General features: G+C 43.1%; 1 protein-coding gene across 1 annotated transcript in view; it reads right to left on the bottom strand.

Annotated features, from left to right (window-relative positions):
• Positions 1-1,781: 1,781 nt before the first annotated feature.
• The window catches only part of SKAP1 (src kinase associated phosphoprotein 1), a 256,514-nt gene continuing 230,764 nt past the window's right edge, over positions 1,782-27,531 (bottom strand). Inside the window, exons 11-13 of the mRNA XM_054689125.1 lie at positions 22,827-22,927; positions 3,824-3,932; positions 1,782-2,127 (exon numbers count right to left, since the gene is read on the bottom strand). Of these exons, the coding sequence (XP_054545100.1) occupies positions 3,834-3,932; positions 22,827-22,927 (200 nt within the window). The 3' untranslated portion in view covers positions 1,782-2,127; positions 3,824-3,833. The remainder of the gene's footprint in view (positions 2,128-3,823; positions 3,933-22,826; positions 22,928-27,531) is intronic.

The following is a 27,531-nucleotide window of genomic DNA, read 5'->3' as shown; positions in this document are numbered from 1 at the left end:
GGCTATTAGAAGCTGCCCTACATATAATGTGGTTACTTAAATGGTTTAATGCCCCAGTTATCGAGTTAGTCACAGGCAGTAAGGTGGGGATTTGGTTAGTGGAGTCAAACAGAGAGATGGTAATCTGATTAGCCAGTTGCCTTCTGAAGCTATTGGCTAGGATGGTGGCTGTCAAATTGAGTGAGGAGCCCTTTTGCTGGGTCAAGTTTAGCTTCAGACAAAAGATCCCCTTTGGAACTTGCCCCTCACGGAGAATGCCCTTCAGCTTGGAGATAGTCCCATCAACCCATCAAATTTGCACTACTTTTTCCTGCCTGTCATAGACAGATGCATACGGACAACATTCTCAATAGGCCCATTCGTTTATATCTTTTAGGGCCAATGTATTTTCCTTCTAAGTTTTATTGCTAGAGGGTCTGAGTGTGGTACCTACTCTGCAGTGCAAAGAGGTACTAAAAGACCTTTACAGTTTGGCAAATGGTTGTTTCCTCGGCTCTGCAGGCATGGAACAGACTTGGGTCTGTCACACTGGGTCCCTGGGTGTTCTCCAGAGAAGGAACAATTTGGGGGCATTGAGGGAGATCTTTAGAACACTGCCCATTGCCTTTACCTGTAGGTTGGGATTGGTGCAAATGTTCCTAAAACCGAGGCAATTGGTTCTTTTTGGTACATCTGCTCATATGCTGCCACCTAGTGGTTCCTTCTCCTTTAGCACCCTGTGTAAAGAGGTGACATTATGGATAGATCTGTGTTGCCTTTTATCTCACTCTCCTCTTTTCCCCTCCCAGACCTACACTGTCTCATTTTCTTACCTCTTTACCCATCACATACACAAACAGCTTCCTCCTCCTACTCCTGAGTCAGAAAATCTGGAAATGGACATCTGGCATTCATTTTGAGAAACTTGGAATGCTAGGAAAACAGCCCTGTTGGCTCCCTGGTTTCTCTCTTTTGGCAACTGGGCTTTCGCATGGTTATTACAAGGCAAGGAGGGTGACTGCCGATTCAGCACACTCTGCGTAGGCAGTTTTGGATATAGACTTTCTATAGTTTCCCTGTTGCCCATCTTTCAAAATGTCTCACGTAGAGAATCAGGCAATGAGAGCTAATTCTTATTGAGCAGCTACCATGTGCCAGGCATCATTCCAAGTGTGGTACATGTTAACTTCTTTCACCCTCTTAATCACCCAGTGGGATTGAGTATGCCCTTTGAAGGCAAGGGAACTGAGGCATACCAGGTAAAATAATTTGCCCTAGAGAACTTTTGTAGTAAATGGGGAACTGGGATTTAGTGCCACGCTGTCTGACTCCAATAGTTTACGCTCTTAACCACTATGTTTTGCTGCCTCTTCAAAGCACGCACAATCCAAGTGCCAGGTAGAGGACACAGGGCTGTAGATATGCAATCCCTCCCCCAAGGCACTTCCTCTGCTCCTACCTGAGACTTGTTGAGACACAGGACACCATGGGGTTGTTAACTGAGGCCTAAAAGGAACTCTCCAATGTGCTGAATCCAAAGTTCTGCTTTCAGTCCTGTCTCATTTCAGAGACAGAACTTAAGAAAAAACCACCAAGTAGGTGACCAAAGAACGTCTAAGAAGCCAAACAGAAACCAGGCCAGCTGGGTTTCCAGAGATGATTCTTCCCCGCAAGACAATGGCAAGTCCTCTTCTCTTGGGCTTTTGTTTTCTCTCTGGTCATCTCTTCCTACTTTGAAGGTGAGGCGAATGCCTAGAACTGACATTTTGATACTATCAAAAAAGAAAGACACCAACCACCAAACATGGTAAGGAACCAAATCTGAAATTTATTTGTGCTTTTCAAACCCAACAACCTGCAGCTTCCTCTTCCCCAGGTGACCTTCTCTCTCATCTTCTCTGTGACAAGCCTGTAGGGATGGCAGAAATGAGCGTACGGACTGGTTAAAGGTGGGATGAGCTGTGACAGGCAGAGTTAGGAACAGTTGTGCTGCTTCTTCCTACTTGACTTATGGGGTTCAAGTTACAAGATGTCAGAGATCAGGGTCTCTTTAGTAAAGAATTCATGGTGTTCTTGGGGTGGTGGGGAGTGGGCACTCTTGATGATCAATTTCTTCGGTCAGGCAGGACAGAGAGAAGGATATATGTCCTAAAGGAAGAAAAGTGCACAAATTTGCTTTTGTGATTCAAAAATAGAAGATATACAGAGGCAGAGTAAAAACTATCTTCCTTCTACCTCATCTCACAGTCATGCAATTTCTCTGTCCTTGGAGGCAACCAATGCCATCGTTTTCTTTCTCCTTCCAGAGATAGTTATACATATTTAAGCCTCTGGAGATTCCCTTTTTATACAAAGGGAGAAAACTAGCCTGCCCTTCATTGCTGCTTTTTTAAAAAGTGTAGCAACATATCTCAGAATGTATTTCATGCCAATGCAGAGAGCATCCTTTTCTTTTTCACTCTTGTATAGTATTCTATTTTATGAATATATTACAGTTATTTGTCTTGATCTGTATTGAATATTTAGGTCACTTCCAAAGGTTTGCCATTACTAACAAATAACCACTGTGCATGTGTGCAAATGTAGCTGCTGGATAAACTCCTAGAGGTGGAATTGTTGGATGGAAGAAAATGAGTGAATAGATGAAATAAAGGAGTGTGAAGTAAAGTGAATTAGTTCAGACAGAAAAATTCCAACCCTTCTGCATTCCTGGCCAAGACATGGAGTCCTCACTGGGAAAGTCATCAAGTCAAATGTTGAGCCATAGGCCCACACTGGAGCTTTATGGTTGTAGAGGGCATTGGAGAGTAAGATCTAGCCTTAAGTATTTTCCTGTGAATCCACTTGGCTGCTGCCTACAAAAGTAGGCCCTGCCCTGGAAGATTCCAAAGACAGCTGTATTACTGTTGCACATGGATTTGAGAGCTAGGGATAAAGAAATGCAAACCCATCCCTGTGGCAAAAATTTCTAGTTGTCCCCCAATATCCATTCTCCTGTTTTTAATAATGACTACCCCCCTTGACTTTTACATTGCACCTTTGTAGAACAAAGGTTTCCCCGAAGTGCAGTGTGCACAGCTTCTGGCCAATGCAATGCAAGCAGAACAGTGTGTGCAACATCGGTGACGTGTCCTTTAAATTTTTTCAAAAAAATTATTGTTGTGTAGAAGAACTGGAGTGTAGGCCAGAGGTGCGGGGGGTGAGAAGATTCATCAGAGACAGAGTGGGGAGCAGAACAGTCAGATCTACTGAAATACACTGCTGAGGGGAGCAGCAGAGGACGAGACAGGAGAGGTCTACTGAGCCATATGTGGACTAGCTCCCTGTCTGGGGATCGAACTCAGGACACAGAAGTGATAATGCTGAGACTTAATCCCTAGGCTACCAGGGAGGCCCCCTGGGACGTGTCCTCTTAAAGAAAAGGTGTGCCTTTCTTTCACTGTATCTTTCTGCCAATACAGACATATGAGTGGAGCAGGGACAACCATCTTGGGTCATGAAGTAACCTTGGAAATGTTAACCACACACAGTAGAGCAAAAAGAAAAGCCACCTGGCACCTGGATCTCTTGGCTTTCTTATCTCCAGATATTTACAGAAGAGAAAAACAAACCTCTATGTTAATGAAATCATTATTATTTTGCATTTGTTGTCACTTGTGGATGAACCTAAACCCAACAAACACAGTCCCCCAATTTAGGAAAAACAATTCGAGATTCTTCTTCTTTCCATGGTGTGTCATTAGCAGTCCCTTTTGGAAATGAAACGCTACTTCACCAGTGACTCTTATCCTTCGCAGAGAAACAAAGGCATGGCCAGCGAATTTATCAGTGATGGTTCCGATACCTGGTCTTCATCACTCTTCCACTTCAAATGCGGTGGTGAGGTAATCCTTGGGGACAACCCCAATGATGTTGTTCAGCTCTCCAACCCACCAGCCATATGCATTATACTCCTGAGAAGTGAAAAGAGGATGGTTTCAGTTGGAATTTGGTCATGCGTCTGTTAATCTCTTAGGGTAACTACTGGGGGAGTTCTGTTGGGTGTTTTCTTTTCTTTTTTTTTTTGGATGACACTATTGATATGACTTGTTAACACCCCTACAGGATGATCACATTTAAAAAAGTCATTTCGAGGAGGAAAGCAAATTCTGCTTTCATTTTGTTATTTTCCTGTCTACAACGTAAACTGAGTGCATTTGATGCTATTGCTGAACCCAAAGAACATGTCTTTTACCAAGCAGAGTGGAATGGCTTCTTCAGAGAAAGTTGGGCACACCCAAGATGCCAGAACACTGAAGATATGCAGGAAGTCAGGTCATAGTTCAAATCAATAATATTTACCAAGCATCCTCTATGTGCAAAGTGCTGTTTGAGATCCCATGAGATATATAATGATGAATCAGAACATTGCTTACTCTCTGGGAGCCTATAGCATAGAGTAATGGGTTTTGGAGTCAGACAGACTGGGATCTAATCCCCTCTGGTCATTTAGTAGCCGTGTGACCTTAGGTTCTCCTCGCTTTAACTTCCTCTTCTGTAAGAGTAGAGATAATTCCACCCACTGCACTCCCCACCATGGAGTGGGGCTGTAAGTGACACCACAGAGTCAAACAACGCAAAGTGCCTGAAAAATAGTAAGTGCTCTCAACATAAGGGTTCTCTCCTGAAAGTTGTGGGAGGTTGGTAGGCCCATCAGCTGTCACTGGCAGGGCATTGAGAGACACAGCGCAAGAAAGGAGTCTGGGGGCCTCCCTGGTGGCAAAGGGATTAAAGTCAGCGCTATCAAGCTATCACCAGCCACTGCAGCATGAGTTTGATCCCCAGCCATGGAGCTGTCCTGCATGGCGCAGCAGACCTCTCTTGTTTCGCCTACTGCTCCCCTCAGCAGTGTATTTCAGTCAATCCACCTGTTCTGCTCCCCACTCTGTCTCTGGTGAATCCTCTCACCCCCCACACCTCTGGCCTACACCCCAGTTCTTGTATGCATAAGTGCTGCACCTCCCCCTGCAGTGACCTTTAGGGCTAACCGGCCCTAGGTCCGGCTGGGCAACCAGCGCGCAGGGGAAGAACAGCAAAACCCTACCTGCTGCACCTCCCCCCGCAGTGATCTTTAGGAATGGCTTTCGCCACGGTCCCTAGATCCGGCTGGGCAACCAGCGCGCCGGGAGAGAACAGCCTGAAGCAGAGGAAGTTCAGCGGAAGTTCCCTGAAAAGGCAGAAGCTTATCAAAAGATAACGACCACCAAGAACCACTACAAGAATGCTAAAAATCTTATCCTGTCTTTCTAGAACTACAAACTTTAATCCCTTATCTGTCTTTCTAAACTTCCTTCTTCTATAATGGTCATTGCTTGTTATGTAGATCACCTCCCTGATGGTGATAGACTGAGCCCATGAGCAAGCTAATTTCATTGATATTCATTCCTGTGCTTTTGGAAAACATATATATACTGGTCACAAACTCAAAGAAAATTACACTCAGATTTTCACTCTTGAAGTGTGTCTGTTTGTCATTTCTTTCACCGACGCCCTGACCACCCTGCACGCTTCTCTCAACCCTGAGGTGGCCTCATCGTCTACGGCTGTGCTGGTCCGCGGCAGGTGGCGCCCGAACGTGGGGCCCCGACATTTCATTTCGTTTCATTGAGTCTTCCACCCAAAGAAGAGGTGAGTAACGAAGAGATAGTGTTGGGTAAGCTATCTCCCTTCTTGTGTGTGAGTGTGAATGTGATTCCCTTAAAATACCCTCTTTTAAACAGTCAGGGATAGGATCCTCACTGGAGCGTCCGGAGCTCGCTGATAAAGGATGATCAGTTTGAGATAGTGAGAAGTTTTTCTAAGAGTGAATGCTCGTGGTGCTGTGTGTGTGTGAGAGTGTATGATTACGGCTCCACTGGCCTCATCGTCTACTGCTGTGCTGGTCCGCGGCACATAAGTAAATAAAAAAATCTTAAAAAAAAAAGGAGTCTGATTTCTCAGCAGGCCTAGCACCATGGACCCTCTTGAAGCAATTTCTCCTCTTAGCGTCTGTGATCATCAGACTCTTCTGATTTCCCTCCTACCTCACTGATTGCTTCTCCTCATTCTCCTCTGCATATTCATCTTTCTCCATTCCTCCTTTTAAAAAAAATTATTTTTCCTTATTTATGCATACAATAACTGGGGTCTGGGGGGTGAGAGGATTCACCAGAGCAGTGTGGGGAGCAGAATAGGCGGATCTACTGAAATACACTGCTGAGGGGAGCAGCAGGTGAGACAGGAGAGATCTAGATTCCTGGCCAGGGGTAGAACTCATGCCACAATGGCTGGTGGGATAGTGCTAATTTTAATCCCTGCACCACCAGAGAGGCCTCCTTGATGCACACTCTTTCAGTAATCTCATACACCTCTGTGGGTTAGCCACCATGTCTGTTAACCACCCACAACCGCAGCTCCAGCACGGATCTAAGTTGGATCTGAAGACCCAAGTGCATTTCATTCATGTTGCTCAAATGCAATATGTCTTAAATGTAAACCCTCATCCTGTCTCTGCCCCATCCCCATGCCCAAACTATGTTTGCTTCCTCTGTTCTCAACCTCGCTGAGTGGGGCTGCCAAGCATTTACCCAAACCATAAATGGAGGAGCTGTTTCTAATTTCATTCCACTCTTCCAAATAGTCCTTGAGTCCTTTCAAAATTCTCCAAAATATTCTGGACTCCATCCACATCTCTCCATTCCCATCCCCAATACTGCAGACTCACACCACTGTCATTTCACCTGTGGACTACAGATGCAATCTCCGCCCTTGCTCTCTACCAATCTATTCTCCATTGTGCAGCCAGAATCTTTCTAAAATGCACATCGATAACATCACTGCTCTGCCTTACCTTTAAGTGGGTTCCTACTGCCTATTGACAATTTCTTAACATGGTGCACAGGCCCTTTGCGACCTGGTTCTGCTCACTCCCCAGGATTATTATTCACCCCCCACACTTAGTGGACCCTTAGTAAAACAGAACTCCTTTTAGCCACTCCAGGGTCAGGGCCACAGACTCTCTCAGCTTGGAGCCTTTCCTCTGTTTGTCAGACTTGGCTTCCCTGTTCCCTTTCCTGGAAGCTCTGCCCTAAGCAGCCCTCAGATCTCAATTTCCTGAGTCACTCTCTAGAAGCCTCTCCTGCCCACTCTCGCTGTGTGTGGGGCCCCAGCTTCATGGTCCTCTGGGCTGCACCAGGTGTGTCCCTGGGTATGAGTTCATCACGCTGCCTTGTATCTGCCCTGCCTTTGTCTCAATGTCAGTCACTAGATGGAAAGTTCTGTGAGAGCTGGGAGATCGTTGGTTTGGTTTGCTGTGTATTCCCAGCACTTAGCATGGTACCCGGCACGGAACAGGACCAGAAAAATACTTGTTAAATGAGGTTATGAAGAAATGAAGGGAGCAGTGGGAATTTAGACTCTCAGCTGAAAACTAACTCAGAGTCATTCCCCTGGTGGCTGCACTGGTTGTGGCAGGAAGAGAGCAACTGCCTTTAGAGACAGTATCCCCGAATGGCTCCTAAATACCATGAAGAGAGTCTCAGGTGGCACAAGGAGCGAGACTATTGAGTTGATCCTAAAAGGAACAGAAATCAACTGTTTAAAATCAGTCTTAAATAAATGGATATGGCCACAAATGGATATACCCACAATCCTGCGCTGTCTCCACCAGACCGTCATGCCCCCCACCTCCACCCCTCACCTCCCCCCCAACCTCTCCCTACAGCTGCAATGCCTGTGGGAAATAACTCAGAATTCCCTAGCCTACACCTTTCAGGACATTTTAAAGCTCCTTTTAGTACAAGTTATGTTACTGTCCATTTTCCAACACTGGAGTTAGGGCAGCTTCTGCCTTGAGTTTTTTGTAGTGTTGCTTTGTCTAGCACATGGCTAGAATGCCTATGTCTATAGGGCCTTGCTGAGAAGGGAAACATCTTCCTGTCTCACTCTAACTCATAATAACTCCAACTTTAGCTCTTCTCCTATCTCACAGGCATAGGCTGGGCACAATGCTGTCTGACAGTCTTTTGCTTAGTCAACTTGCTTAAACCTGTGTGAAGTGTGGTCTTCTACCTGCCAGATGCTATTGTCTTCATCACTAGAGGGGCTCAGACAGGGAACCACTCAAGACTCCTGGCTTTGACTCAGGCTTTGCAAACCCCTTCAGCTGTAAAGCCAGAGGTAGGGACTGAGCTTGGGAAGGCGCTCCCTGCCAACTTGAAGAGGGTGCAAACAGGAGGCAGATGAGGCACAGCAGGGCACCTGCAAAGGCCAGTCTCCCAGTCAGTGAGCTCTTGCTGGAGGGGTACACTGACCCTGCCGCCCGCAGACGCGGCTTCACCACTGTGGTGAGAAACGAAATGAGAGAAATCAACCCTCTGCCCTTCAAAACAAAAGAGCAGGCAGAAGTGTAAGGAGGATGGCACAGTCTCCAAGACCATATGTATCCTGCTGGGGGAGCCTGGGAGCTTAATCAAAGCACGGACAGGTCTTGGGATCTGACTGTCTTTTCCAGATTTCATCCCGTGGCTGGACACCCCTACAGGGCTGCAGGGCTGAGATGTTTAAAGTATGAATGGAAAATTTCTAGCTTTCTCTTCCACTACCACCCCCCTCCACCCCATGCATTGCTCCAACCCAGTCTGAACACCACGAGGTATTTTAAAATAATTTCTACTTTGATGAATTGCTGGGGAGTCCACAATTGCTCATAATCAAAGGGAGGAAAATGCAAATGAGATCCGGCCGAGAACTATCACCACCAAACGTTTATTTCACTGCACAGTGCCAAAAAGAATTAAAACAACATTAAACTCACAGCAATCATGTTTAAGCCCTCGTTTCCAAGTGCCAAATTGCACCACTCTGGATCATACAGATGTTCGTTAATTATGCTAATTTTTATTAAACTATTAAAATGGAGAGAGTACTGGCTCAGCCAGGCAGACCCCAGCTCTGAATGAACTCTGCTCTTGTCTAGAGGTGCGAATTTACTGCATTTTTATTAAGTTGCTGATTCTTGGATTTCAGTTTGGGGATGGCAGAGAGAACTGAATTCCTGGAATCAACATTTCCCATAAAGTTTGACTTCTTTTTGCCCAGATGTTTGGGAAGACTGGAAAATTGTTTAAACGCTCCCAGAAGACCCAAAATCCTCAGTGTGGAAGTGTCTCTACCTTCAAGGTATGCCACACAGCTACACATGACCTGTTAGGGAGACAAAATCACACTGACTCCCACTCCTTAACTCAACATGCACTGTGAGAGGTACAGTGAAGATTTATTATATAATATTGTTCAATCAAGATGCTTTAGCTAAGAACACAAAAAGCTATTAAAAAATCCAAGTCAACCCTTCACATGGGGGCTTGCTTCTTACCACAAAGTCTTCTAAGGAGCCTTTCGCTTGAAAATAGTACAATGAACAGTTTATTTTCAAACATCTCTTTCTCTCAACACCAGCCTTGCCCCACCTCCTTGAATCCCCCCAATGAAGGAATCTTAAAAATGAAGCCTGCCTCTTTGGATTCCACTACCTGGTTGGAGAAGCATGGGTGGGGCATAGACTGAACCTGACATAGACACAGTCTTCCCCATGGCAGCAATCAAAAGTGTTTCTGGGGGAAGCACACCGCCATCAAAGGATTTATGCTGCTAATCTCCATCAACAAGGAAGGAAAAATAAAGCAACACAAACCAACCCTACCAAACCTGCCATAAAAAGGAAAGCAAATTCTATAAACAAAAAGCAGTATGGCCACCAACCACAGGCATGCTGCACAGCTGGGCTCTGCCTCCAGTGGTTTCCTATTGCTGTTTATGGTTTCAAGACTATCACGGACCTCCTCGGTGCTCCTCCTGTCACAGAGCCCTGAGTCCCTGTGTGGTGCTGCAAATACCCTGTCAGTAGGTGTCAGGGGATATCAGGGGGAAAACCAGCAGGCGCCTATCATAAGCCTTAAAAGAGATTAAATACCCCTACTCCATGATTGCTACATTTTAATTTCTCTCCTTCCTGCTGGTTCCTATTTGTATAAGCTCTTCCATGGCTCCCCTGGAGTAGCACAGACATGACCTGGAATGACCATCCTATCTTGGGATGAGAATTCAATTTCTAGGCTCAGTGAATCCTAGGCTATTCCAACAAAAGGAAATCGCCATCCTCTAGGGCACAGATTCTTCAACTGGAGTCTGTGAACCCCTGGTTTGTCTGTGGCTGGCATGAAGAAGTCTCTGAACTCCTTGAAATTGGCACAGGATTCTGTGTGTAGGTGTACATGTGTCTTGTCCCTGGGTGAGGCCCAGACCTTTCATCAGATTCTCAAAGGCTTATGAATCCTCCAAGTTTTCTAGGGGGAAGATACAGTGGTCTTTAGGCTGCTTCTGCATTTTGGCCCCTTGTGGCCCCCTCCCTACCCTGACCCCTTAAAAAATATATCTATATTGTGAAAGAAATCAAGTTCTCATCCTGTCCATGCAGTTTCCCAGGCTTCATTCAGCTCGACAGCTGCGTCTATACTTTCCTCAAAGACTGGCCGAGCTTGCTTAGCCCTTCTAAGGAACCATCCCTTTAACTGTGAAAGTTGTGGTGTCTTCTCATAGCTTCCATTCCAACCCACATGATTTTTGGAACAAGCTGCTTGACACTGTCAGTTCCCCTGAGAATGTTCCTAATAGAAATGTTCTCTTTTCACATTGAAGTGGACTTATATAAGCCTCTGTGGAATAAGATTCCCAGAAAATGTATCATACTTTTGTTTCTTTTAACCATCAAAGTTCAGTTTCAGTGCTTGTAAATAAGAGAATGTCTCTTCAAGAGAACAATCAATCAGTCCCTAATGTGAAAGATCAATAAATGCTTGATATATGTGTGGGAAAGGTCAATCAATCACAGAATTATTGGTTTATGATCACTTATTTCTCTTATTAGTGCTTGTGTATCATACATTATCATCAGTAAATGGGAAATTTAAGTTTTTAAGCAGAGTAGATTGTAGTATCCCAGGATCAGCCAAGAACATCATACTTTTATTCTGGAGAGGCCCACACTCTTCCCACTCCTAACATCCAGCTTTGGAAATTTAATGCTTTCTTAGGATATCATAAATTATTAAATAAATGGAGGACTCTAATTCTGCACCCTTCCAACTGGAGAAAAACAAGGCTGGGAGCAAGAATTGTTGACCAAAGACAAAAAGCTGTCCATTTTTCAGCTCAAATGGTTTTATGGAGAGGTTTTCCAGAAAGAGAGAGGAGATGATCAGTGAGTGGGTGGTGGACTAGCTGTGTTGTAATTTGTGAAAAGATGGGAGCTCAGTGCTCTGCTTAGACCTTGGGTAGCTTGATGGCCTCTCCTGGCTATTTAATACCAGGTTTTAAGTTCTGGGCTATCATTTTCTTTTTTCCCTCATCATTCAGAATTTTAGCCTATAAATCCTAAATCATTAAATAAATCATTAAATTTGCCTAATTGAACTGATTTTATTTATTGTTACATTTCCAGGAACTTGCTAATTTGGAGGTAGATGAGCCTGGATCAAGGGATGGGGAGAAGGTACAAGGGTGTAAGAAAGGGCAGGGGACATGGAAAGATGGAGGTGTTTGCAAAAGCAGCTGGGGTTGCGTGGCAACAACTCTACCCAACTGACCTTCCCAACTAAGAGTTGAGTATTCTGAGAAAAGGAATTGCCAGCTAGATGAACAGGGTCTGAAAGCACTTGGATGCGAAGGAATTTTCAGGCTTAAGTCTGATGCTCACGAGCCCTGAGCTGGATGTGAGAGGCTAATGAGCAAATCAGGGCAGCGAGGTGTGCAGGACCTGTGCACTAACCGGACACTGTGGGTGACGGAAGTGTGTGCACAGCTATGTGCACCACAGAAAAATCACAAGCTGTAGGTGACAGGGCAGGTGAAACCCCGCTGCAAGGAAAGAGAAAGGAGAAAGAAACGTAACTTGAACTTTGCCTAAAGAAGAGAGAGAGGATAAAGGAAGGTAAACACTTTGCAGATGGGAGAAACAAGGTGCCAAGTGCAGAATTCAGGAACAATAGAGACAGCACCATTTCTGAGCTGATAGGATTGTGATACCATGTGAGACCAGTGTATTAATATGTATTCCATAAACTGTGCAGCTCGCAGCCCTGCACCGCTCTGTTTTGCTCTGACCGCAGTACCAGCCTCAGGCACCACAACACAATTTGGAAACAATGTGACGGAAATGTTTAATCTGCTCGGCCCATCTGTGCTGCGTATTTCTCCAGATCTCCCTGAGAGAGGCGCCTTGAATCTCCACATTGCCTTTAATATTCTCCTAAATCACCTCCCCACTGCACTTCAAGGGCCATTGCTACAATATCACAGGTTCATCTAAAGTGCAATGGGGAGGGGGGTGGTGGGGGGGAGATGCAGGCTGGGATATTTTTTATTTTAAAATAATTTCCAGAGATCGTCTTTTCTGCTTCCTTTAAAAAAAGAAGAAAAGTTATTCTACTGTTGCCGTAAGGTTATTGAGGTTGTTTGGTGCAAAACAGGCTACGATAGAGTGGAATCATTCTCCAAAGAATTATTTTTATTAACCTCGATTCCCTCAACTGGACATGGGAGGGTGAGCAGATGCTTGCTTTCTCGTACCTTTTTTCTTGCACCTTGCTAGGGTGATGTGTCCATTTGGGGCCAGTGCCTTTTCTGCTTTACGCTGTCTGCCTTGAGGACTGGCGTGACCCTGCCCTGTTTCAAACAAAGCCATCTTGCTCAGGACAGGTCTACATTTAGTCACGGCTCAACATGCCATCCCCAGAAAGGGACACTGTCTCTAGTATTCATTTTAGCTGAAAACCTTAGCTTTTGCTCTGTGAGTACACATGTTGAGTATCAGATTTCCACTGCCTTTCCCTCACTTGATTTTTGCCAGATCCAGTGATTTGGGGCTAGAATGTAGGAAGCTGGGATAGATTTTGGGAAAAGAGGGGATGACAAGTCACCATATTCCAGACCATAGACAAATGGGAGAGAGTTGCACATCACCAAGAAAATTAGGATTCCTTTTGCTTTGTGAATTAAAGAAATGAATAATTTAATCCTCAAGATTGTTCCGGCGAGGGAAAGGCAACGTCCCAGTTGCGAAGCCCTACAGCCTGTCGGTGTGTTACATCATCTGCACACATAGGCGTTTCCATGACAACCGCTTATAGCTTCATTTCCTGGATCCCTCTAGGGGGTGTCACAGCCAGATCCACCTGCTTTTCACCCTACCCTCGGTGGGGTCATGGTAAGGTCGCCAGAATAAATGAACGCGGGTACTAATGATCTGTTTACTGCTGTTTATGCTCTGTGTGTGTCAGGGGCACGCACATTTAGAGAGCTCATTATGGTTGCAATTAGAATGCACCATCGCTAGATATTTAACTCCTTTTTCTTTTAAATTAGCATTTTAATAACATTCTTTGAGCAGAGAAACAAAATGACCATTTTTCACGGACAAACTTCTAGCTGTAGGTGCAACTTTAATGGCAAAGTTGTGAAGGGGAAAGAAGGGAGAAAAAAAGGGCCATTTTTACTACTTTCACCCTCCTCCTTACCAAAAGGATATTTTTATTTGCTTTCTAACACACTCAATTTCCTAAATTTGTTTTGAATCCAATTATTTTGGGTGGTTTAAAGTACCGCGCTCTTGTTGGACGGAAATTAGCAGCGATTGAAATTAACTTTCTATGTGACCTGTGAAGGGGCTAAAATAATTACAAGTGTGTATAAGAAACCCTCTCTCCAAAAGACCCTTGTTGTAAGATCAGACTGTGATCTGATGATGCCATTATTAGAATATCTTTAAACAGTAACTGCAAGGGCTATTTTCTCTAAAAAGGTGATTGCATTTGTTGTTTCTGTTTTAAAATTCTCAGGACTCTCTCATAGAGGGCAAATGATGGCCAAAATTTGTCACTATCAACAGGATAACTAAGAAGCAAAAAGAATGAAAACAGCCCGACATCATTTGCCATTTCAACATGGTGAGATCCTGGAGCATCAGAAAGCAAGAGTGACTGAGCAGGAAAGATACAATTTACACACACTCTGTATGTCCCATCAAGCATTACTTTTTAGGAATCCGCCAACCCCTTTGCTAGGTGTTTCTAGATAGATGCTCTGTTTGTGGAAAGTACAGTGAAAAATAACAATTTGAATGTTTCGATTATCTTTCCCAGTCCGTTCCATTTTCATTATTTATTTCCTATAAATCGGGACCTTGCTGAACATAATTCTACAGACAAGGAGGTGGATGGGACAGCCAATGTGAAGGAGGAGATAGATGGTGGGTGCGTGTGAGATAGATGCTATGCACTTATGAAAAGGAGCAGTATGTCTGCATGTGAACACCCACAAAGTAGAGCAAGCAAGCGTGTAAACCATAACGGGTATTTATAGGTGGAAAGAAAGGTGCTAGCACATACAGACTGAAAGGGTTTGCTTTCCTCCTACCCTCTTGGAATGCATGTCCAAGTTCCGGCTAAGATGTCCTGGGCTTGCTGCGGCTCCCGTGAAACCTCACAAGCCTTTCCATGACAACAGACGGGGGATTTCACAGCCAGAAGACTCAGGAGGTCGATAGTTGAAAAGCAAGAGTTAGAAAGAGATCTGTATAGACATCAAAACAATCCCACTTGGAAAAAAAAAAAAACAAAACAAAACCCAATGATAGAAAGAAGAAAAAATTTAAAGACGCAGTAGGAAAAAAAAGGAATCTTTATAAAAACACTGGTTTGAAATGTTTATGCTTCTGTATCAGCTTAGTTGCACCTTAGATTCTGCCATTTCATAAATAAAATACGGATGGCACAGACTATAATTTGGTGATAGCTACCCCAGGACATATCTAGATGCACTTCTGTTATTTTAATTAAATACTGCATTATGGTTTGTGACAACTACATAGCTATAGCGTAAATGAATTCAGAATTAAAGTGTTACTTAGGCATCCAGTAATTTTTGTTTCATTCCTCAGTTTTACAAAGCAAATAGCTATAAAATCAAGATGTTTGTTCATTTACAGATGGAGCAGGATTGTTGTTGCTGTTTTTTTCCCCCTTAATCCTCATGCACAAAAAGAAGACAGAGCTCAGAGTCTGGCTCTCAGCTTATGAGCCACATCACAAAGAAAAACACATCCTCTTGACTATAATGTGAAATGCTGAATATTAATTGCTGGTATTATGCTTATCTTTCTAGCCGGGTTCTGTCTTTTAACAATTATTCTGATGGGCTGCAGTATTGCACTGCCAGGAGATTTTTCTCCTTTGTTTAATAGTTGGAAACCTATTTTATTTTATTAAAAAAAAAAAAAACCCTTCAAGTTCACAGTGTTCCTTGGAAGTTTTAGTATTTGAAACTCTTCCCAAATATAGCATATTAGTGGGAACAGTGAAATTACCAAATATCTTTGCTGAAAAGATGATGCACATTTCTGCATGTAAAAGAAAAAAATATTTTTGATTGTAGCAATATTAATGCTTCCTTAATGAAACTGGAGAGCACATTACGATTTGATATAATCAATTGGTTAGTTTAAATGTCATTTCACTAGCAAATCATGAGAAAGGTCCAGAATATTCTCATCTATCAGGCACAGATTTTTCACTCAAAATTAATATGGCAGAGTAAAAGGATTTTGTTCAAATCTGAGGGTTTAATTGTATTTTTAATGTGTCATATGTCAAGATAAAAGTTTTTAAATAGCAAGTTTTCTGAAACCATTATCTATTATTTCCAGTTTGAGAATCAATATAATCTTTTTATTAAGCTTAAATACCACACGTCTGGCAATGTCTGCTAATTCCAGCTTTTCTGTGTGCTAACCAATTACCCCAAGTCTCTCATAACTAATCCTATAAACCGCATCGAAGTTACTGCCCTGTATGTTTGCAATGCGGTTATAATTTGCTTCAATATTTTGCCAGTTTGGTTGCAGAGCTGAGCCCATTTTCTAACAAGAAACACTGGCAGAGGTTTGGGGAGGCTAAATTCCTTTTGAGAAAATAATTACACAGAAACAAAGCTTTTGTGACTCCTTTTAAATAGAGCATCTCACCGAAATGTCACCCAGCCTCTTTGGCAGATTAGTGAGGAGTTTATTACTAAATCTCTGTCTAATAAACGTGCAGTTGACTCTGGAGGAGCTGCTTGTTATAATACTGGCAGTGGGAAATGGAGGGAATGTCACAGTTAAAGACACAAATTTTCCCCATAATATATTCGAATGGAAACCTCTGAATCCAATACTACATGGGCATATCTAATAAATTCACAATATTTCAGTCTCAACAGCCTTCACCGGTTAGTTTTAAAGATTTATGTGGTAAAAAATTACTCAGTGATGAATATGGTTTATTCTGTGCAGTATTGGAGGTATAAGGAATTAAACTACCGTCTTTAACAGTGAATTTATTATTACCTCTGTCAAAAGACGAAGGCTTTAACAGCATTTGTTATAAATTCACTGCAAAATAAATGGCTGGAATTTTTTACACTAGAGTTTGTAAAGCATCGGGTGATTCTGAGCATTAACCTAACCCTGCCATGGCTTATAAGGTTCTAGGTAAACATTTCTGTCTGGGCCTTATAGTTAATTATATGATGTGGGACTTTCCACCTGACTAAAAGGTGTGTGTGTGTGTGTGTGTGTGTGTGTGCGCACACACACGTGCGCACGCGCATACAGAAAGTGAAGGGTTCTGTCCAGAACAGCAGCAGTTTAGGGGTAAGGAGAGTGAAGTGGAAAATGCCAGTTTTATTCTGTTTTGAAAAAATGGGTTTAAAATAAATGGTCAGAGTTTGGAGGGTAGGGTCGATGTGCAATTGGGCCTCTTGTTAGCAGGTTTACATGCACCCATATGCACACACATACCCCCTCTCCCTTTTGTCCTCTTTTGGAATGGGTGTCCCCTCATTTATAAAAATTACCTGGAAGGAATGAGGCTGCCAGGGTTTGTTCTAGACGATTGGTTCCTGTCTGGGGGAAAGGAATGGCCTCCACTGAATTTGACCGGTGTATGACCGTTGCCTTCCAGCTGACCCCAAATCCCATTCCCATCCTCCTAACTCTATAGCCTCCCATAGGGGTTATTAATGAGAGAAAAACACCATCATCATCATCATCTTCGTCATCACGGCACAGTGTTGACCTGCTTGTTAACATGAAATGGGGTGGCGGGGACATCTTCTGTTTCTCTTTCGTAGCTTCATAAATAAGAAAAGGTATTTTCTGATGGTATCCCCCCTCACCCGCCCCTTTTGGTTAGGTCAGAGGTGAATAATAGCTCTTTGACAGGCATTGATCAGTTTCATCACACTGTTTGGGCAGCCTGTGCCCCAGGCCTATAGTCTCCCCACTTATTACCCCCAAATTACATCCCAAATAACCCCACCCAACCCCCATTCAGTCAAGCAGAGGGTATGGTGCCTGAGGAAGTCCTAAATGGACACTAGATGTCACCAAACACCTCCTTTCCCTCAGAGCCCTGAAATTTAAAAAAAAAAAAAAAAAAATCCTCATTTAAAGCAATTGAAGGAATCAACTTATCTGTTTTTATGAGGGCTGTTGTCACATTCAACTAAGCACACTTAAAAGAGGAAGTAGTGTATTCAGATAATTTTTACAATGCACAAATCTCTTGGAGAGGATGAGGTCAAGAGAGGGGAAAGGTCTGCATTCTTTAAGTAGTCCTTTGTGGGAGTAGGTGGAGAACACTGGGATTTAAAAATCCCATTATAGGACAAGTGTTGTGTTAACATAGTTGAGGTGTGCTGGGAGCAGGCCTGCTACCTCCAGATAACTAGAAGCTGGGTTTGGAACCAGGGTCCAGCCTGAGCTTAAGCTCCAACTCAATGTCAGAAGCAAAACGTCACCCAGGGTAACAGAGCTGGCCCATCCTCATCCACATAAGGCCCATGGCCATCTGACAGTTTAACATCATGTACTTGATATTAAACTTGACCTTGCTTGTAAGGCTCCCTGTTTCTATATCAACTGCACCAGCAGAGAAGACAGCCAAAGCCTAGTCTGTTTGGGTTACAAGAATATCTTCTCACCCCAGCTAAAATACCTCATAAGTATAAAACTAATGTGGTATCCAACTTGTTGCTCCATGGGTGATTTCATGGAAATAAATAGCTGGGCAAAACTTAAGAGAAGCCCAGAGCAGCTCATGAGGCCTACAACACAAGCCCAGAAGACAGTTCAGACTCGGTTTACTCTAAGCGGAAGCCCTCTTTCAGGGACCTCTTCTCCTTTCAAGTCAATTGAGAAAGAGTTTCTCTGTCTTTTTCTCTTTAATTTGCCCTTGTCTGTGGGACAGCTCTTGTTACCACTGTAAGTTACTTCTGGAACAGGGGACTTCATTTTAAGTGGGCATTTAGGTTATCTCACATACTAGAACAAACACTCATTTTTTCGAGAGAAGCTTCCCCAGTGAGTCAGGAAGACAGTCAGTTCTCTGAAAGCTGCGACTTGTGACTTGTCTTATCCAAATAGAGGGTTCTTACCCACTTAGAACGAATGCCTAGAGCAGCGCTGGTCCACAAAGGGACTTATGAGCCTCAGATACAGGAGCCACACCAGGGTGCAGCAATGCTATACGGAGGGTGAATCAGCACCTGCCCTGTCATGCCTGCTGCTCAGGCTGAATGGATTTTTGGACTACACCTGTTGTTGAACCCTTGCCAAATACTGATGGCCACTATCCCCCAAATCACTTTTCCCCGCTGTTGATGTCTGGAATGTCAGACAGGACTGAGCAGCAGCCGGTGTGTATTTCAAACACAGCAGATGGATTTTTATATTAGCTCCTATTTCATGTTCAGGCAGAGCGACCGCCACACTAAAACCGCAGCCTCAATGCTGCCGAGTTTGCTTCTGTGAGATTAATTCTGTGAAATTAATTGGGACAAGATTGAAAAGGAAATTAAAATGCAGCTGAGTGAACAGGCCTTTCAAACACCTTTTTCCTGCTCTATTCAAAGTTGAATTCTGTGGTGGTCACAGGCATCGTGGGAAGTAATTTACGAGACGCAGGCTCTCAGGAGCCATCGGTTACGTATGAGGAGACCTGCACAAGCGCCACAATCTGGAGCCACTGAAGAGCGCTAAACACCCCGCTGTGGCCTGTGCTGCGTCCCTGCGCCAGGCGGAAGCCAAGCTCGGTCCCTGCACCAGAAAAAGCTGTTTGGAAATATCTGGGCACGAAGGGAATGCAGGAACATCCGCTGGATACACAGACCTGCTTCGTTATTAAAATCTCCCTTTAATATATTTTAAAACCTAAATTGGAACTCAGTGAATTAAATGGGCATGAAGTTGCAGGGGGCTGGGGTAATGGGGGGGAGGTCAGCAGGGGCGGGTGGGGGGGGGGTGCTGGTCCTGCTCACTGTGCCTCTGGTTGCTTTTTCAGAGCCTGGGTACATGCTCTGGCTTCTCCTCTCACCAGAACTTTGGACAATTGATCAGGTTTGTCAGTGACATAATCTTGCAGGCTGGGATGGGCACAGTGGATTTCCATGCAGGCTTCCTCACTGGCAGTTTTCTATTTCTAAGTGAGAAGCTTTTGAGCATGTGTACAGAGGTCTTGGCAGGACAGGCCACCTTACATTCTCTCAATTCACCAATCGTTTAGCCAACACCTGGTATATGTCCAACACCGACCTTAAAGGTTTACTTTGTTAGTGGAAAAGAGGGCACAAGAATCAGAGTTACCATTCCCCATGTGCCAGGCATGTCATACAAATTCTCTAATGTGAGCATCACAACATCCCAAAAGTAGAAGTTATCCCAATTTTTAGAGATGAAGAATCTGAGCATTCACAAGATTAAGTGACTGTGCTCAGGGTTACATAAATAATCCATCTGTTACTGACTTGCTTTGGTTAGGTCAGGAAAGGTGGTGGATATTTGTGGGGTACATCTTTCCTGCACTGCCAGTCACCTTCCTGGAAATATTTTTACAAAGGGGTAAAAAGCACTCTTTCCGGGATCATTCCTGCTCAAAAGCCTTAGGACCTACAGGCTCTCCAGGCCCTCGCATGCTAGGATCCAAGGTTGGGTTGAACAACTATTAAGAAACAGCAGGGAGCAGCAGGAGCCCAAGAATAAAGCTGTTGTCTACCCCACCCCCATCCTATATCCCCATCAAGGGGGTACTTCCTGTTCTCCACCTGTCCACCTCTGCCGCACCCTCAGAATATTTCTTTATCAGACAAAGAGAGAGGAGGCAACCAGATGCAATTATAGGGACCAAGACAAAAGGCTCATAATTGGAGTTTTGGGAGTTTGTAATCTGAATAAATAATTAAGGCTAAAACACATTTTGGGTGGAATTTCTTTAGCAGTGTCAGCCTCACCATGCTTAGAGTGGGGTGCTGAGGTGGCAGGAACCCAAGAGACCATCCATCATACTCTTTTCATTTTACAGGTAAGGGAACTGGCCCAGGAAAGCTGAGCTGCTCACAGTTGTGTTTCATCTTGCATTTCTCAGGGAAATAGGCTTTACCAGGCCCCTAAACATCAGGCTTTTCTAGATGCAGATTTCTAGATTGCACTTTCCTGGATTAACCTCAATTTGGGCCAGTTCTGCTTCACTAGGTGTGAGGGGATAGGCTGCAGAGTGTAGATGACTTCAAAAATGGAAGACAGCTGGGGTTAAAGTGGAATGAATTTAGGAGCCACACAAAAGAAAATTCCAGAGCAGGAGTTAACTGAACATCTGAATGGACAGGCGGCTGAGAATGGCAGCAGAACCTCCTTTTCTATCTGTCTGAATTGGTTCATTTGTGCTTGTTGGAGGCAATGGGAATGTATTGGGTGGCCTTTTAAGGTCCCTTCCAGTCTAAGGGCTCTTATTGAGTTAGGTAATATAATAAAGGTAGATCCAATTCAGAATGCTCCCCAAGCCAGTGTTAACTGGAATGAAACTTTATGAGGGAAACTTCACTTGAGCTTCTAGCTTCTCAGTTCCTCTCTGATAGGCAGCCAGCCATTAACAACCTGGGGAAGGGAGGTAGCTGGGGTATCTTTTTGGGGAAGAAATGTGCTACAACTATGGTAAGGGATGAAAATGAACTTAGGACATTCCAGAAGATGGAGAAAGAAGTACACAGAAACACGGAAGCCAGGTATTCTCACCGAATTAAACCCTGAAATGTGAGCTTTTAGTAATGGAGGAGAAGAGGGGTTGGACAAAGAGAAAGAGATAGCTCCCCATGTTCTTTTGTATCTTTTAAAAATACAACAGGGTGGTAACTGCAGACTGCTCTGTACTGCAAGCAAGTCACCGCACAGCCCCTTCTAAATGGAGGAAAGGGACCCCCAGTGAGAAGCCATTAACAAAGGCAAAAGACATGCAAAACAAACAAAATAATCATGACCGAGAGAGGCGGCCAGCAGACAGTCTGGCTCTGTTCTCCCCCCTTTCCTGCTGCAGGCACCTCAGACAATGTAAACAGTTAATTTGTTCACCTGCAGGCTCTGGGCAAACAGAGGCCTGGTCACACCTGAGTGGATAACTCGATTACCCCTGTAATGCCAGCGTGGTAATGTACACAAATTCTATTACAAGGCAAACCTTGCTTTCGGGCATTTGAAATACCAATCAGGCCAATGTCCACTCCCTACTTTGCTTCCAATTTATTCTTGGTGTATTGGAGCCACACTGGAATGACATGAGAGTGGTGTTGAGCTGGGATTCTGGAAGAAATCATTAGAATGCTGTGATCTTACTGAACAGGGCCTGCAGGCCTCTTATTCTCTCAAAGGGTTGGGTCTAATTTTGGTCCTCCTTCAAAGGGGACCTGTTGAAATCACCAAAAGATAACTTGGCTCAGTGCTGGTCTGTTTCCTAGGGAGTTTATGGTGTATTTCAAACCAAGGCAAACCGTTGGCCAAGATATTAACATTTGCAGAATAAAGATAAGCAGCAAATGATGGGTTAATAACACAGTGGGTTTTCAATTTTCCTTTATGGAATCCGCAAACTCAGCAATTAAAGAGCAAATTATGCCTATTTTAAAAACGTGTTTGTAGACATTAATCGACCTCATAGAGAGAACTTTATAATAAGCTTTCTTCCAGGGAGAGAACCTATTTCCTCAGCCCCTCTATACAGACTATATAGTCTTTCTTTACAAAGATGATGCTACTGATCCCTCAAACAGTAGTCCATGAGTTCTGAATCTTATTCACATTGCATTAAGTTAGCTTTTTGTTTTTTCTTCTTTATTCAATTCCTTTTGGATCAACAATACTCTTTATGAGATAGTTAGCTGGGGCTAGGGGTTAACTTTGTGGCTGAGAAAGAGAATAAAGTTAGCTGGCTGGTGTGGGATTGGATTCATTATCTTGGCCTTATCAGCACTTGCTCAAACCAATTGCACTAGCTAGCTCTGTCTCCTCCTCCATACATAATGATATTACAGTCTTGGTATCTATAAATGAAATAAGAAGGCGACTGACCTAGCCAGGATGTTTTCAAGTATTATATAATAAATTATGTACATAGTGATGACCTTTTACGCTCCACAAGGCCCTTAAAAGATCAAGTTTTGATTGGCATAGTTTTATGTCTACTTTATTGTATTTTTTTAAATTTGAAAATTGGTTCTTGAATCTGAATTTTTAATTAAAAATATCCCTAATAATTATAAATCAATGGGAATTTATTCTCTGTGGGAGGGAGCCATGTAACACACACAAGAGAAGTAAATGATAAGGAATAATTCTGGTAACAGTGACGACATCATCAAAAGTGAAAAAAATCAACTTTTGATCCAAGCCCCATACTCTCTGTTCTTACCTTGCTCAGAATGCGGATGAGGTCACCACGCTGGAAGGACAGTTCGTCTGGCTGGTCGCCATGGCAATCCCATAGGCCCTGGTAATAATTGGCATAGTCCACTGATCAAAGAGAGGAGAAGCTAAAGTTAAAAGGACTCTGTCTTTTTCCATGGAGCCCACATTTTTGCTGCAATGGAAACCAGGGTTCTGATTTTGCCCCTAGGAAACCTAAGATTCAGGGAAGTCAGATGAGATACAAACACTCAGTGTGAGCAAAGGGACTGTGGGAGGAGATCATTAACTAACATTAAATATTTACAGATCACCCTTAGTCAGATGCTATTCAAGAATATGATAAATACATTCATTTATTAATAAAAGAAAATCAGACAGGTAATTTTTCACTTGGTTTGTAAGTAAGCAGCACAAGATTATCTGCCAGACTTTCTCAATCCACGGAGTCTACACTATCCAGTGCTTCTCTTCTTGTACATTTGAAGGAGTGAGATTCTCTGACGTGCGCCTATTTATAAGAGAGCATGTGTCTGCATCACAGTGTCACCCTTTGGCCTCCTCTGTGATACAAGAACCTCATCGTGGGCACTTCCCACCCAGGTACTATATGGAGTAATCACCAATAAATATGAAAACAAATAGCCCAGTGGAACCAAGGGGGTGTCTCATCCATTACAACTAAATTCTGGGTGGGCTGGCCCTTTTCCAGCATCTCATTTGTAGACCCTGAACATGTCTGCCAAGATTTATCTGCTTGCCCCCAGGGGAACAGAAACCAAAGTGATCTGCATTAAAAATGAAAGCAACTGAAGACGACAAACCAAGCTTTTGAAGCAGCTGGAGAGATTTACTGGGCTTTTCAGCAAGACTAGATGGCAGTGATGCCACAGGACAGCCATCGATTCTTAACAATGAAGAATTTGTATTGATCTTCTTCTACCCGGAAAGGTTAAACACTAGAGTACAAAGTGGGAGAGGGTCTGGGGATCTGAATGGCAGGAGCTAATGCCCACCACACCAGGGAGAATGTGGCAGTGCTCCCCACTCCTTTGAACCCTATGCCCGACAGTTATAAGCAAAGCACTTATCAAAGAAGAAATTCCTATTGATAGGAGTCAGGAGTCCTGGGCTCTAATTAAAAGAGTATTTTGGGATCCTAGTCTAGCAGTTTCTACCTTTTATTTTGTCTCATCCCTCCCATTAGGTGTGATGGTGCTAACTGCTGAGGGTGGGAGCAGATGGCAGAGGGTGGACAGAGGCCCCAGCTATATTTGCTTTTCCCCTACTTATTTCTAACTTATGAGCAATTCAAATAAAGGCACACACAATAGAACAAAATCCCTACATATGTCTGGAAAAGAACTTTAGCAGGAGTATACAAAAAACAGGCAGAACAGAGTTATTTAGTTAAGACTCAGATATCACAAACAGAAGTGTTAACCCGATAGAAACTGGGGCATTATTTGTTTATATAGAAAATTGCTTGTATGTGCAGTAGACAACAGAGGGCAGCAAATAAGACAACCACACTGGAAACCATCTGCCACCGAGTTAAGACATGTTGAGAAGAAAAATATATTGGTAGAAAAATGTTAATATTGCTAACTATTGAAAAGACAATGCATGAAATAGACAATGGATGGAATAATACAGAAATATCAGTCCATGAAAAGTGAAAATAGTTTTCCCATATTAATGTATTTTTAGTCATAATAGATTTGATTAATTACTCCAAGATTCTGACAAAATTAGGAATGAAAAACATATTGATATCAATATTTTTTATGGTAGAGAAAGTCATTTTGTAAAAAAATATTCTTTAAACATAACTTGATATTTCTGAATGGTAAGGAGAAGGATGAAGTTTATTTTGGCTTTTTCTGGCCTAGCAGATGGTCATTGTGCAGTGCTGCTTCCCACATTCATAAATGGGGGCTAGCTCCTAAGCTTATGTGTAAAGTCACTTTTGGTATATATGTACAAAGTGATTTGATATTGAAGATATAAGACACCTGTGGGGAAAGACCCATTCTAAAAGCTCAGCAGATAACATGAAAAGTAAGAAGCTAGGAGGAAAACAAAAGCCTTCCAAGAAAAATAAAGATAGAAAATGCCTTTGGTTCTTTATAAGTGAAAAAAGAATACAGAGGTTAGGAATTCAGGAAATAGTTTAGCCTAACCCAAGAACTGGAAGCATCAGAACTAGAAACATAATAAGACATCTCTGAAAAACAAGCAAAATGACAGACTAAAAGTGGGGAAAGGTTAGATTTGCTGTGTGAACAGAGATATTTTGGTTTGAGGTTGATCAATGAGAGGCACGCCTTAGCTGGACAAGGCTGGACTCAGTGCTGCAGACTCCTGGTTTAACACACGCATGGTTTGCATTTATGTGTAGGAGTGCAACACAACTTCAAACACATGCACAGTAGCTGCTGAGTTCCAGGGACTGCTAGACACTGGGAATTCCACACACAGTCCCTGCTCTGAAGGCTACCAGCCAGTGGGGAAGCACCGTGAAATAGAGTTACACAAATATTTATTAATTAGTGACTGCAAGATGTCTGCAATGGACAAGCTGAGGGTGCTGTGCATAATCAGGAACCTAACCTGCCCAGGGAAGGCTTTCTTGAAGATTTAGTTGTGTCAAAAAACCTGATCAACAGTGGGTGTTACTTAAAGACCTTGATGAAGGGAAGAGGCGGGGCTGAGCAGGGTTTCACTGCTGCTGGAAGTTGGCCCCAGGAAGAGCTTGAAGGTCCGGAAAGTCTGCAGGAGCAGTCTGCCTTCTCCCTAGAATCGCCCTGTTCATCTTATAAACATGTGAACATACAAGCAGACTTTGATTTTTTCAGATCAGGGAGAGGCGCTGGGAGTCTGAGAGAGAGAGGGTGGCGTCTGTGGGCTGGATGTAGTAGCTCTAGACTCGCCTGGCAACGGTCTGAGATCAGAGACGGCACAGCATTCTGACCATTTAATTAATTCAAAACATCCTCATTCTCATTTTGAGGACATTATTCCATCTAATTATTTTTTTTCCAGTCTGTCCATTTGGAATGAAAAACAAAAGAATAAAGCTTAATGCCAGCATTTCTCAATGTCTCTCTGGAAAAAAAAAAAAAAAAGTAACTCTGCACTAAATAAAGCCTGGTAATTCAAAAGCAAAGCACTAATATATTCAGCATAAAACAGACAGAGGACCTAGAGCAATAATGACACCACTAATAACTAAAACAGTTATAACAATTAACAACAATTACAATGATAGAGAAGCTAATGGGTATGATCACTGCATTTAAATTGCTAGCAGAGCTGAGAAGGACTTTTTCTAGAGAGAGAGAAAAAAAAAAAGGACAGTATCTTATTTTCTTTCTCCCACGTAAGAGAAGTTAAGCTCTAAGCAAACAAAATGTCATAGGAAGACTCGCGACAAAACAAGTTAAAAAATATTGTTTTACTCTCTTTTCTAGGTATTTATTGCAAAGCATTTATCATTTCACACCAAGTTCTTTATAACCACTGGCAGCCATTTTTCCTGGGTTGCCAAGTACCGCTACTGTTGACAGAGCCAATACTTGAAAACGAGTCTGTGATGTGGTGGTTCTAAGGTAAAAGAACCAGGACATCTTTCTGTCTCTCTCCCTTTTTAGAGACAACAGAAGCTGACTGTATTCCTCCCAGAGTTCATATGTCCTTGGGCTTTTGTGTGGAAGACACTGGGTAGCTGCAGAATTCAGCTGTGACCAAGGAAAAGAGGCTAAATTCTGGTCAACGTGTTTACATTTCTTGATCAAAGGACTGTGCAGAGAGGTCTGGCACTGGATACAACAACAACTTATGGGAGAGAGAGACAAAATGAGAAGACAGGTAAAGCCAGTCCGTGTAGAGTGTGGGTCAGTGAGAAATGGAGAAAGAAGGTCAAAGCCATTGCTCAAGTGAAGGGACTTGACCATTTAAATAGATCTAGCCTGATACCTTATTAACTAATTCAGAAGGAAAGGCATAAAAAAAATTGCCACGCTCCATTAATTGTAACACTAGAATAGGAAGAGCAGCTGAACAATACCGTGGGCTTGTTTTCATAGCCCCTCAATCTTGAGTTCTGAAATGACTATGGTTCTTAATGCTGTAAGTATGATCTTGAAGTGTGGGAAAACTCACAGGTCTGGATTTTCATCTAATGTGCTCCTTTTATTGGGCCAAAATTATTGCTGACTGATGATCAACTCATGTTTGGTCTTGAGAAATAGGGTTCCAAAAAAAAAAAAGAGCTGGAAATACCTCTGCGGATTCCTGATTCTTTTGTGTAATCCTTCACACCATTGGCAGGCACTAAAGTTTTGGAAAGAGTGCCTCAGAGATGGAAGGCTCACAATCAACCATTTTTCTGCCCTGCAGAAATTACTGAACCTGTTTTACTCCTTGGCTGAGTTTGCTCAGAGTTTCTGAGCAAAAACAACCTGTTTCAAGACTTCCTTGAGCAGAGATTTGATGTATTTAAGGATGATTTGTGCCTCTAACTATGCTTTTTTTGACATGGCATACAGGAGCAAATGGTCAGCAGTTTTAGACAGCACAGGATGAGTTTTACTTTTGGTTACTTGACTCTTCCCTTCTCGTGGCAGGCAAGGGAGATAAGCTCAATGAAGACACTCAGTGTGAGACTGTTAGCCTGATGGGTTGGAATTTAGTGGAAATCTGAGGTGTTG

This window comes from Talpa occidentalis, unplaced genomic scaffold, assembly GCF_014898055.3.
Source record: "Talpa occidentalis isolate TD23 unplaced genomic scaffold, MPIMG_talOcc4v2.1 talOcc4.7, whole genome shotgun sequence".
Classification (NCBI taxonomy): Eukaryota; Metazoa; Chordata; class Mammalia; order Eulipotyphla; family Talpidae; genus Talpa; species Talpa occidentalis.
Note: the sequence above shows the minus strand (reverse complement) of the source record. Positions and strands in the feature narration are given on the sequence as shown.